This window comes from Crassostrea angulata, chromosome 4 (genome assembly GCF_025612915.1).
Source record: "Crassostrea angulata isolate pt1a10 chromosome 4, ASM2561291v2, whole genome shotgun sequence".
Lineage (NCBI taxonomy): Eukaryota > Metazoa > Mollusca > Bivalvia > Ostreida > Ostreidae > Magallana > Magallana angulata.
The window spans coordinates 14,379,943-14,393,690 of NC_069114.1; the positions used below are offsets into that span (position 1 = coordinate 14,379,943).

Genomic DNA, 13,748 nt, shown 5'->3' on the forward strand with positions numbered 1-13,748 from the left:
TAAAGACACATAATGCCAAATGCAGATCACACATTGCTAAATGTACATCACTTAATGATGAATGTACATGCCATAATAATAAATGCCTATCACATAATTGAAGAAGTCCACCACAGAACGATTAAAGCACACTACATAATGATATATGCACTTAACGAATTTAATTTTGCCATGATTAGACAGTTTAGGTGTTTCATACTTTTCAATACCATTAGCCCTTCTAGGTCTTTCAATAGGCATGGTCACGATTTTGGTCAACATTTTTTTATCCCGGTTTTTATGTTAACAATGCTTCAGTTAGGCAATTTTAATAGGCAACCAAACTTTGAGAGTCATTTGGTGAGTTATTAGCTAGTTACAGAGCTTACTATTCTTTCTTATGTAAACGGCGCTTTTGCTTTCATTTTGAATGTTGAAGTGAAAATTCCAGTTTTAGACCCAACATGAATATGTTAATCGTTAGGGACTGTTTCTTTATGCTAGAAATGAATAAGAAGATAGACAAATCAGAGTAAAAAAGATTGTTTACCGGTATATTGAACCTATGTAAACAAAAACAGGGCACAAGCCTTGTTTACATGACAAAGAATTGTGAGCCCTGCATCTTGCTTATAAATTTGGGACTGACACTCAAATTTCAATTTATCATTAGAAATGCAATCCTAAAGCATTAATAATGAAAAAAAAGGTCTTACGACCTTACTATTATTCTGAAAAAAGTCTGATTTGAATCTTCTTTTTTTAATCTTAATGTTTTGCTCGTTTATACACCGATTGTTTTGAGTATTTCAGATATGATAACATGCCTTGCGGTGTTGCCATTGTGTATTCTATCGATTGAATTTCCTATCAAGCTTCGAATTATTCCCCATTTAGTAAAATTAAAGAAACATGAAAGATTTCGTTACGAGTAACGAGAATGTCTTCCATCCAATTTTGTTTTATATGATACGATTAAATATTGATACTCTCTGCCAAATATGAGATCCTGTGATACTAGTTTTCTTTTTCTCGAGACCGGAAACGGACGAACGAAAGTGATTAATGAAAGTAAAAGCAGTTTTTTTATACATTTGCTTAGTGTACATCACTGTTTATCATGCTAGACGAAACACCAAAGACAATCGGTTAAACTTGGTAAAAACATGAATTGTATGAACTCTTCTAGTGAGTACCGGAAGTGACAGTTGAGAGAAAAAAAAACCGTTAAACACATCTTCAACCAATTATCTATCATTCATAAAAGTTCGTGTTTCAATCACTTACAGTGACTAAAATCTCGCGGGTATTAAATATGTAAAATGGATAAGTACCTTAGATATTTGATATAACTCACCGGAAGTAAAATATGTTTGCTTATTTAACATATAAAAGATCGTGTAATGATATACCGGTATTCATTCCATGTAAAAAAAAAATATAAGGAAACAAATATATTTAAGAGCTTTTGGTGACGACTGGAAGTGACGACGATTCAAAAAAATAATGTAAACACGGATACATTCTTAGGGTTATCATCCCACAAAGTTTGATTGTTCAAGTCATCACCGTTTTTGAGATCTCATTGCTTTTTGTGATCGGCTTCGGCCTATCAAGGTTGTGTCCATATGAGGCATCAGGCAAATGCGTCCACGTGCGCACACATTCCGCTTGCATAAGTAGTTCTTTAAAAAACTTGGAGTTTGGTTTAGTATTTATATAACATTTTACTCAGTTTTATTTCAATTCATTTACCTTAAGAGATGCAAACATACATAAAATACAGTTCGACCTGTTAACTCAAGAATGCACATTTTGTATCACGTGTAAGAACTTCGATCAAAAGATTCATTCAGTAATGCAGTTGGCCTCGATGAACTGACCTCAATCATAAGAAGATCTCCATGAACTGACCTCGATCTATAAATGTTGCATAATAGCAGCTAGGAAAACAGCTTGATTTATAAACAAGGTTAGGTTATAATGCGACCTCAAAAGCAAGTTATGATGACATTTAATGTTTTTCAGTCGCATTAAATTATTCTAATACAACTCTTTCTTTGTATACGTGTTAATGCTCTTTGAAGAGCCCTACCCAGTATTCTGAAGAAGAAGAAGATACAGTAACATTTAATAATTACGTTAAAAAATAAAAAAACTAGACAAAGAGTTTACGAACGGTTTTCCCCAAATTTATTTCAAAAATAAATTTGTTGACGGTTTGTAATGATGAAATTATTGTGTACAGATTCAAAATATTCTATATTTTGTAAAAATACAGTACTTTTTTAAATTATTTTACATCAAACTGATCATGTTGATTGCTTCTAGCTATCAATATATCATTATTGCCGATCATTCCTTTAAAAAGAATACTTGGGTTTTTTTTGTCTCTTGACAGGAAACAGACAAACAGAAATGATCAGTGAAAAAAAGAAGTTATTTTTTCTTGAACATTGGACACTTGTATTCTATTGTTTATCAGTGTTACTGAAATTGTCAAAGAAAAACAGTTAAACTTTCAAACAGCTTGATTTGTTTGAACCCTTGCGGTGAGGACTGGAAGTGAAGATTGACAAAATGAAAGCGATTATATGCATTTTCTATCTATTTAAGTTTCGTGTATTGATCACTTGACTTTCTGAGATCTCGTGGGTAAAACATTTATTCAAAACACGCTTTCTGAGATATTTGAGATATCTTACCGGAAATAGATTTTTTTGCATATTTAACATCGGATACATGACATTATAAAGGATTATTACTTATATTTCAATTCTATATGAAACAAATTAAATGCAAAAGAATTTTTTTTTAAAGTGCTCCTGGTGACGATCGGAAGTTTTGACAAACAAAACAAAATAGTTAAATGTCAAATACATGTAAAACTATAGTTCTATAATTCTACTTGTCTCCCTCTCTAGATATATTGCGTCAAAGTTTAAGTACGTTGGCCCCTAAAATCCTTATTTACGTAATAAATGGGCGTCGCAACTATCATTCCTGAGTTATATTGTTACGATCAACAACTTTGAGTCGGCTCAAGATTTACAACATGCGCTTGAAGAATTTTGTATATATTGTAAATACTGGAAACTTACAGTTAATGTGAAAAAAACCAAAGTTATGATATTCTCCAAAGGACCTGCTCCTAAGTTCTCATTTATGTACAATAATGATAAATTAGAAGTAGTTAAAGAGTATAACTACCTAGGAATATTATTTTCCCGATCTGGTTCTTTTTGTAAAGCCAAGAAACACTTGTGTACTCAATTCCAGAAAGCTATGTATGGTATTATTAGAAAAATAAGATATTTTGACATGTCCTTTGATATTCAGTTAGACTTATTTGACAAGGTTGTTTTACCAGTTTTACTATACTCTTGTGAAATATGGGGTTACGAAAATATTGATGTTATCGAGCGTGTACATTTAAGGTTTCTTAAACACGTACTTAACTTGAAAAGTAGTACCCACAGTTTTATGGTTTATGGGGAGACAGGTCGTTTTCCATTATACATAACAATTTATACGAGAATGATTGGATTTTGGGCAAAGATGATGTTATGCCAGGAGAATAAGTTATGTAAAACTATGTATATGTATCTTTATAATTGTTACATTAGAGGTGAAATCAATAATAAGTGGCTAGTTTGTATAAAAAACATTCTTGATAGCTGTGGCTCATCCTTTGTATGGCACCAGCAAAATCCTGTTAGCGTAAAATGGTTATAAAATATTGTCAAACAAAATCTTAAAGATCAATTTGTCCAAATATGGAATAGTGAATTAGATAGTTCGTCAAAAGGTGCTATATATCGTATTTTTAAATGTAATTTTTGTTGTGAAGACTATCTATTAATACTTTCACGAAAATTAAGAAACTTGTTTGTTAAATATAGAACTACAAACCATCACCTCCCTATAGAAATTGGTAGGTGGAACAATACTCCACGTGAAGATCGCAAATGCGGCTTATGTGAAGCCAATCAAATTGGCGATGAATTTCATTATGTTTTAGAATGTAGTGCACTGTCACATGTAAGAAAAAAAATGTTTAGTGATTAATATCTTAAAAACCCAAACATCTTAAAATTTAGAACTCTAATGTCGTCTTCAAATCATGTAATACTTATGAAAATGTGTACTTTAATTAGAAAAATATTTGATTTGGTCGGTCATCCTACGTAACAACAATAACAAATTCATTGTTTACTTTATTCTGTTTCTTTTTGTAAATCCTGCTTTTCTTATACTTTTGTATATAATTCTTCTGCACCTCATGTAGCATTATATGTTGAATGAAAATTCGTACCCAATTTTTGAGCCTAGGCAAGCTTAAAAAAATGGCGCCACTGGCGTAAAATAAAAAAAAAATAGTGCACAACTTCAATCTATAGACTTACTTTTCTAAAATTTCAAAGTCATATCTCTAATAGTTTCTGAGATCAGCTCTGCACAAAATAAGTTGTCAAAAATTAAAAAATCGGCCGTAAATTGAGACCGAAAGTGCCGACAACAAAAACAATCAATAATATATAAAATTCAGATAATGTCCCATCACTGTGAAAAAATTGTTGAGATCGATCGAATAATGTTCAAGAAATGGCGTGCACAAAATTTGGGGAAAAAATAATAATAAACAGTACGAAAACAATAAGGTCTTCCGCTCGAAACGGAAGACCTTAATTAGAACCAGTACGAAAACAATAATAATAAGAAACTGTACAAAAACTATTAATTAGCCTTTTAAAAGTGTTATTTCGTTAAAAATTAATTTTACAAGCCAATTTAAAGGGAGAAAAAATTCAACCTGTATCACCGTGCAAAATTCACTGTTCAGTTATAACTAAGTCTTTATTTTGGACTTTATTTTTAAAATTAACGTCTGTTTTGTAATATTTTCTCACAGTTTATTTCTTACAAATTCACTTATTTTTTTTAGTAATTGACACTTTTCGGACTCTTTATGTGATTTCAAAGAGACAGAGTGACAAGTCTCAAGGACGGCTCATTTCTTAGAAAAATATTGTGCAATTATCAGGTTTTCATTTCTTGGACATCAAAGACTCATTGAGTTTATTAAATATTTTATATCTGTGAACCTTTCACTCAGGTTACTTATGTCATCACCTGTCAATTTATACTCATTGTTCAGATTATTATATATAGTTTTGTACAATTGTCAATCGACAGTCTGGAATACGGCGGCCAGCCTCGGCCACGTCCGATTCGTCCAGAGTCTTGAGTCTTGAAGCCACTACTTGTCATATCCGACTTGTTTGGTACATGTCTGTCTGTTAAATTGCTATAATGTTGCAATCGTTGAGTCTCGTACTATAAATGTGGAATCCTGCATCAATATTATCTGTTTATTTCTCTGGAACTGTATACTGGTGGACCTTCGGGAATACGGCAAACCTATCCTCCGTTTTATCTTACGGCCCACAGCGCAGCACAACCTTATATATGTTCCTTTTTCGCCAACATTTCCTTAACTTCCACCCGTTCGTGCTGCACATGACGGATGCAGTTCCAGACGAATCATCTAGCACCGTAAAATCTAATGTTAATTGTTAATCTTCGTGTATCCTACCCGATTGGTCTTCAAATTCTAAACACTGAGATTATGATCTGCTCAGGCACACTCCGGTATCACTGCCCACTTTCTTGTAGAAGCACCGCACTTGGCAAAAGTGTCAACCTCAGTAAATGGGGTCGAGGGTCTCATATTTTTGCTCTTCATCCCCATCGAGTTTGTAAAATTCTAAATTAAATAAACAATGTTCATGAAATGTTAATGAAAACAGCTAGCTTATGTTACTTTGTAATTAGCTTAAAACTAATTTTATTAAATTATAAAACTCAGGGTGATGTCGCATAAGTTAATATTATTACGAGCTAATACAATCAATGTATCAACAATTGTTTTTCATCATCTTTATGTAAAAATTACAATAACATTTCAGTTGAATGGGCATGGCTTTCAAGATAATTGATAGATGCACGTATATATTTTCTCAACATCCCTTGACTGTGTCTGATATGTATGGACCGTTGTACTGATAAGTTTATCATGTTCATCGATTATACATTCTTCTACAGTTATTACCGAGATCAAAAAGATGCCGCTGACATTATTCCCTAATATACACACGCAAAATAAAACTATAGTTGAGACAGCGCATCAGTGATGTCTTTATATAAATGCTTTGGATTTTCACGTCGGGGTTAATACGCAAACTTTTTTTTTCGTTTACAGCAAAATAGTAAAACATTTATTAAAACAATTGACAAAATAACATTATGTTTAATAAAAACTAGACTTTGACCCGTGTATGCACGGGTTGACATTGCATATCGGACATTTACGAAATAGGTATATTGACACACGTTATTATTGACAATTACATAATGATAATGCTATTAATTTCACTACACTTTCCTTAGTTTGAATAATCTAACTGTGTCTCGGGAAAGGCCCTCACCACAGTTAGAATGCTTCCCTTGTACTCGTAATATAGCAGAAAATTGAAGAATCGCTCCGGAACGATTTTGGAGAAAGTTAATGAAGTTGCCTTGAAAATAACAGTCAAATTCATCACAACAAACCTTTTTGAGACTGCAAATACCTTTTGATCAACTAAAAATCTTAATCCATAGAATATAAGAATTCAACATCTTTTCACCAACGTACACGTATTTTCTTTGTAAAACTGGGTCCGTAGGACATTATTCATTTTTACGATAAAACATATTCAATCTTCACGCTCCTAACAAATATAATGTAACTTTTTTGCATTTAATCAAATATTTTTTGTCATCACGAAGACAAAAGTAAGTACTTAGTTGAAATGTATATTTGTTATTTTATACTTTCTCTCATAAGAAATCATTAATATATATGAACAGAATATATAGCAAAAGTCCAACGAAAATTTACCCGTATTTGTATTATCATTTCTAAGTTTATTCATGCAGATGTGATATTGTGGAAACATAAACTAAAGATTACGTTAGCGTGAATGTATTGCGGAAGCGCAAGATTGTAAAATCCAAAACATCCAGGGATTTCCGGGATTTATGAGGAATTTTCGTTCATTATTAATTAGCGATGCTTAACTGAGAAAAAATAAAAACAAATTGGTAATCCTCAAGTACCAATGATGTTTAAAATATATAAAACAAAAGACAGTATTCTTCCGATGTTTCGGTATTAAAGACCAAAAATTCGAGTCTAGTATTTTAATATAGCAGTATAGATTACTAAACCAAAGAGAGTGGCACTCTCTTGCTCTGATCTCCACCTATAATTTCTATTGGAGAAGTGTTTTGAAATAAAGGGTGGTATAAAAGGCATGGTTTCGGCAATAATCTTATTAACGTTGTTTCTCAACTTCTTTTCACCTTACTCCATAAACCTCTTAGCGTGTATTAATGATAAATATAGATATTTGTTTAATATTATGGATCTATTTTCGTTAAAGTCTAAACTCAAGGATTGCGTCTATTTTAAGAATAAACTTTTTAAAAAAATTTTCACTGTAGAATCACGAATTGAAAAGGCCATATTTGACCAATGGGAGCAGGACGACTTTTGTTTTATTTCAACGAATGCGTGTAAAGAAGTAGAGAAAATAATAAAAAACAGGAACCTGGTTATTGTGGCTGGTCACTCAGGATCCGGAAAGTCGGCCATCATTCAACATATTGCGCTCCAATACAGAGAACAAGGCTGGACCGTAAAACGAGTAAAAAAGGTAGAAGACATCGTGGATGAATATAATTCAAGTCGATTTAAAAAAGATAAGACTATTTGTGTTTTTAATGATCCATTGGGAAAAGAATATTTTGATGAAATTTTGAATAATTCGTGGCAAACAAATGAAGAGGAATTAAAGTTGTACTTAGAAACAGCAAAACTCGTGATGTCGTGTAGAAATCACATTATTTCTGACACGAGAGTGACACACTATCTTGTGAACCCATCAGATATTTTAAACATCGATAATAACAAAAATAAATTATCTGTTAAGGAAAAACGGCAGATTTTGAAAAAATATACCTCCGATATTCATTTTTCCGCCAAGGATCGCCATAAGATCGTTGAAGTTGAAAGATATTTCCCGTTATTGTGTAAATTGTATTCTAGCAAAGAGGAATACAAAAATAAGGGTATAGAATTTTTTACAGAACCTGTAACAGTGTTGAAAAAGGAAATACTAGGGTTCAGAAAAAAAGACAAGGGTAAATATTGTGCTTTAACTCTTCTTGTACTTTTTAACGATGATCTTTGTGTAAGTGAGTTATTAAAAACTAAAGACAAGGAAAACAAATTTAAACATACGTTAAAACTTTGTGGATTACCAGAGAACACACCACCTTTAGAAATTAAAGACATTCTTAACTCCATAAAAGGCTTTTATGTCAAAAAAATTGATGATACGTATCATTTTTATCATGATTTTGTGATGGAAGTTACAACTCATGTATTTGGAACAGATTATCCCGCTGAAACAATAAAACACGCTGATATTGGATTCCTCAGAAAAAGAGTAAAATTAGGAAATTGTGACGAACACGGCGACTCTTTCACTATCTATTTAAGTGACAGATACATTGACGAACTTGGACAAAGGCTTTATATTGAACTGTATGGAGAACGCCTGGTAGATGTCGTACTTAACCCTTGTCTCAGGAATGAAAAAGTAATTGAAGTACTGAAAAAGAAGATAACAGATCATCCCGAAAATCTACAGATGTTGTTAGAAACCAACAAACTTTCAATTTATAAACAAGAGCTTGATCGGGCATCTGAAAAATTAATTATGCATAAATTTACATTTTTGAAATTAGAAAATGCAGTATCGCCTTTGTTTGCTGTCATTGCATTTTGTCATACACAATTATCACAATATTGCTTAAACAACCTACAAAAAATGCAAACTAATTTTATCGAATGTTTTCCTGCTCTGTGTTGCAATGGTTCAGTAGAATTGTTTACTTCTGCTTTTAAAGGCCATGCAGAAGAATCTTTAAAAAAAACATGGGGAAAACTTTATCCTATTCACATTGTATCTCTGTTCCATAATTATGAATTACTTGTTGAGTTGATTAAAATAGGCGTAAAAGTCAATGAAATGACTGACGGACACGGTGGTTGGACGCCTCTTATGTTAGCAGCTGGTAACAATACTGAATTCCGGGAATATAACAATATAGAATCAGGTGCAGAACGAAGAAATAAAACTGTACAACTTTTACTGATTAATGGAGCAGACATTAATTTATGCAACAAAAACGGAATCAGTCCTCTCTATATAGCTTGTCAAAACGGACATGATAGCACTGTACAACTTTTACTGAGTAATGGAGCAGACATTAATTTATGTGAGGAGCACGGACTTAGTCCTCTCTATATAGCTTGTCAAAACGGACATGATAGCACTGTACAACTTTTACTGAGTAATGGAGCATACATTAATTTATGCAAGAAAAACGGAGCCGGTCCTCTCTATATAGCTTGTCAAATCGGACATGATAGCACTGTACAACTTTTACTGAGTAATGGAGCAGACATTAATTTATGTGAGGAGCACGGAGTTAGTCCTCTCTATATAGCTTGTCAAAACGGACATGATAGCACTGTACAACTTTTACTGAGTAATGGAGCAGACATTAATTTATGTCAGGAGAACAGAGTTAGTCCTCTCTATATAGCTTGTGCAAACGGACATGATAGCACTTTACAACTTTTACTGAGTAATGGAGCAGACATTAATTCATGTCAGGAGCACGGACTTAGTCCTCTCTATACAACTTGTGCAAACGGACATGATAGCACTGTACAACTTTTACTGAGTAATGGAGCAGACATTAATTTATGTCAGGAGAACGGAGCCAGTCCTCTCCATATAGCTTGTCAAAACAGACATGATAGCACTGTACAACTTTTACTGAGTAATGGAGCAGACATTAATTTATGTCAGGAAAACGGACTTAGTCCTCTCTATATAGCTTGTGCAAACGGACATGATAGCACTGTTCAACTTTTACTGAGTAATGGAGCAGACATTAATTTATGTCAGGAAAACGGACTTAGTCCTCTCTATATAGCTTGTGCAAACGGACATGATAGCACTTTACAACTTTTACTGAGTAATGGAGCAGACATTAATTTATGTGAGGAGCACGGAGTTAGTCCTCTCTATATAGCTTGTCAAAAGGGACATGATAGCACTGTACAACTTTTACTGAGTAATGGAGCAGACATTAATTTATGTGAGGAGCACGGAGTTAGTCCTCTCTATATAGTTTGTTTTGATGGACATGATAGCACTTTACAACTTTTACTGAGTAATGGAGCAGAGATTAATTTATGTCAGGAGAACAGAGTTAGTCCTCTCTATATAGCTTGTGCAACCGGACATGATAGCACTGTACAACTTTTACTGAGTAATGGAGCAGACATTAATTTATGTCAGGAGAACGGACTTAGTCCTCTCTATATAGCTTGTCAAAACGGACATGATAGCACTGTACAACTTTTACTGAGTAATGGAGCAGACATTAATTCATGTCAGGAGCACGGACTTAGTCCTCTCTATACAACTTGTGCAAACGGACATGATAGCACTGTACAACTTTTACTGAGTAATGGAGCAGACATTAATTTATGTCAGGAGAACGGAGCCAGTCCTCTCCATATAGCTTGTCATAACAGACATGATAGCACTGTACAACTTTTACTGAGTAATGGAGCAGACATTAATTTATGTCAGGAGAACAGGGTTAGTCCTCTCTATGTAGCTTGTCATAACGGACATGATAGCACTGTACAACTTTTACTGAGTAATGGAGCAGACATTAATTTATGTCAGGAGAACGGAATCAGTCCTCTCTATATAGCTTGTGCAACCGGACATGATAGCACTGTACAACTTTTACTGAGTAATGGAGCATACATTAATTTATGCAAGAAAAACGGAGCCGGTCCTCTCTATATAGCTTGTCAAATCGGACATGATAGCACTGTACAACTTTTACTGAGTAATGGAGCAGACATTAATTTATGTGAGGAGCACGGAGTTAGTCCTCTCTATATAGCTTGTGCAAACGGACATGATAGCACTTTACAACTTTTACTGAGTAATGGAGCAGACATTAATTTATGTCAGGAGAACGGAGCCAGTCCTCTCCATATAGCTTGTCATAACAGACATGATAGCACTGTACAACTTTTACTGAGTAATGGAGCAGACATTAATTTATGTCAGGAGAACAGGGTTAGTCCTCTCTATGTAGCTTGTCATAACGGACATGATAGCACTGTACAACTTTTACTGAGTAATGGAGCAGACATTAATTTATGTCAGGAGAACGGAATCAGTCCTCTCTATATAGCTTGTGCAAACGGACATGATAGCACTGTACAACTTTTACTGAGTAATGGAGCATACATTAATTTATGTCAGGAGCACGGAATCAGTCCTCTCTTTATAACTTGTGCAAACGGACATGATAGCACTGTACAACTTTTACTGAGTAATGGAGCAGACATTAATTTATGTGAGGAGCACGGAGTTAGTCCTCTCTATATAGCTTGTCAAAACGGACATGATAGCACTGTACAACTTTTACTGAGTAATGGAGCAGACATTAATTTATGCAACAAAAACGGATTCAGTCCTCTCTATATAGCTTGTGCAACCGGACATGATAGCACTGTACAACTTTTACTGAGTAATGGAGCAGACATTAATTTATGTCAGGAGAACAGAGTTAGTCCTCTCTATATAGCTTGTGCAACCGGACATGATAGCACTGTACAACTTTTACTGAGTAATGGAGCAAACATTCATTTATGTCAGGAGAACGGACTTAGTCCTCTCTATATAGCTTGTCAAAACGGACATGATAGCACTGTACAACTTTTACTGAGTAATGGAGCAGACATTAATTCATGTCAGGAGCACGGACTTAGTCCTCTCTATACAACTTGTGCAAACGGACATGATAGCACTGTACAACTTTTACTGAGTAATGGAGCAGACATTAATTTATGTCAGGAGAACGGAGCCAGTCCTCTCCATATAGCTTGTCATAACAGACATGATAGCACTGTACAACTTTTACTGAGTAATGGAGCAGACATTAATTTATGCAACAAAAACGGATTCAGTCCTCTCTCTATAGCTTGTCAAAACGGACATGATAGCACTGTACAACTTTTACTGAGTAATGGAGCAAACATTCATTTATGTGAGGAGCACGGAGTTAGTCCTCTCTATATAGCTTGTCAAAACGGACATGATAGCACTGTACAACTTTTACTGAGTAATGGAGCAAACATTCATTTATGTCAGGAGAACGGAATTAGTCCTCTCTCTATAGCTTGTCAAAACGGACATGATAGCACTGTACAACTTTTACTGAGTAATGGAGCAAACATTCATTTATGTGAGGAGCACGGAGTTAGTCCTCTCTATATAGCTTGTCAAAACGGACATGATAGCACTGTACAACTTTTACTGAGTAATGGAGCAAACATTCATTTATGTCAGGAGAACGGAATTAGTCCTCTCCATATAGCTTGTCATAACAGACATGATAGCACTGTACAACTTTTACTGAGTAATGGAGCAGACATTCATTTATGTCAGGAGCACGGAATCAGTCCTCTCTTTATAGCTTGTCAAAACGGACATGATAGCACTGTACAACTTTTACTGAGTAATGGAGCAAACATTCATTTATGCAACAAAAACGGAATTAGTCCTCTCTATATAGCTTGTCAAAACGGACATGATAGCACTGTACAACTTTTACTGAGTAATGGAGCAGACATTGATTTATGTATGAATGATTCAGTCAGTATTTTATTTATTGCTTTTGTTTTTAGACGTTACAAAATTGTAAATACTATACTCAACAATGGCGCAGACACTAGTCTGGCTTGCGGATGGGAAGTTAATCCCGCCCTGGTTGATTGCTTTGATAAACAAGATGGCACAGTGGTATTTTTGATGCAGAGAGACAACATTCAAAATAATTTGTACGACCCGGATTCATATTTTTCTCTTTTTGTATCATGTCAGGTGGAAAGAGTGACAAGAATGATATTTTAAAAAAAGTGTTAATGGTATCATACTTATATTATATTCAAATTGTTTAATAAAGCTGACACACACACACGCACGTATATATATATATATATATATATATATATATATATATATATATATATATATATATATATATATATATATATATATATATATATATATATATACACACAATTTAGCATATTACTGCAATCTTCACGCTGAAAACAAACATTTGAAAATCCTCGGATTCCGTGTTTGAAAGTGTTAAATACAGTAACTGAAGAAAAAATGGCCCCAAAAAATTGAAAGATACACTGTATTCTTATTCTGGTTGACGTTATTTCTCATTTAGAATGAGTGAAAAGTCTCTGATGAGTATACCTATCATTGCCGATAAGTGTTGGCATCTTCTTTGTATTGGATGAATACATGTATATATAAAAATTGTCTCACGAAGAGTTCATCTGCATTTACAGCTATCGACGTAAATAATATCAATTCACATTTAGCTGAACCATATTACTTGTAACATGCATGTCTTGTGAATTGAGGAAATAAATTGATGGGAAAAAACGTATTTATATCACATGTTTATTGAACAAGAAAAATGCCCCAAGAATCAGGGAAACTACGTTTTGTAATATCGTCGCTAAAAATTAAGCT

At 33.8% G+C, this 13,748-nt stretch overlaps 1 protein-coding gene across 1 annotated transcript in view; it reads left to right on the forward strand.

The window, feature by feature from the left end:
• LOC128179884 (serine/threonine-protein phosphatase 6 regulatory ankyrin repeat subunit B-like) overlaps positions 1-13,230 on the forward strand; it is a 32,425-nt gene extending 19,195 nt beyond the window's left edge. The window contains exons 2-5 of the mRNA XM_052847570.1: positions 7,528-8,226; positions 8,482-10,308; positions 10,408-12,078; positions 12,670-13,230. Coding sequence (XP_052703530.1) covers positions 7,528-8,226; positions 8,482-10,308; positions 10,408-12,078; positions 12,670-13,106 — 4,634 coding nt within the window. The 3' untranslated portion in view covers positions 13,107-13,230. The remainder of the gene's footprint in view (positions 1-7,527; positions 8,227-8,481; positions 10,309-10,407; positions 12,079-12,669) is intronic.
• The last annotated feature ends 518 nt before the right edge of the window (positions 13,231-13,748 follow it).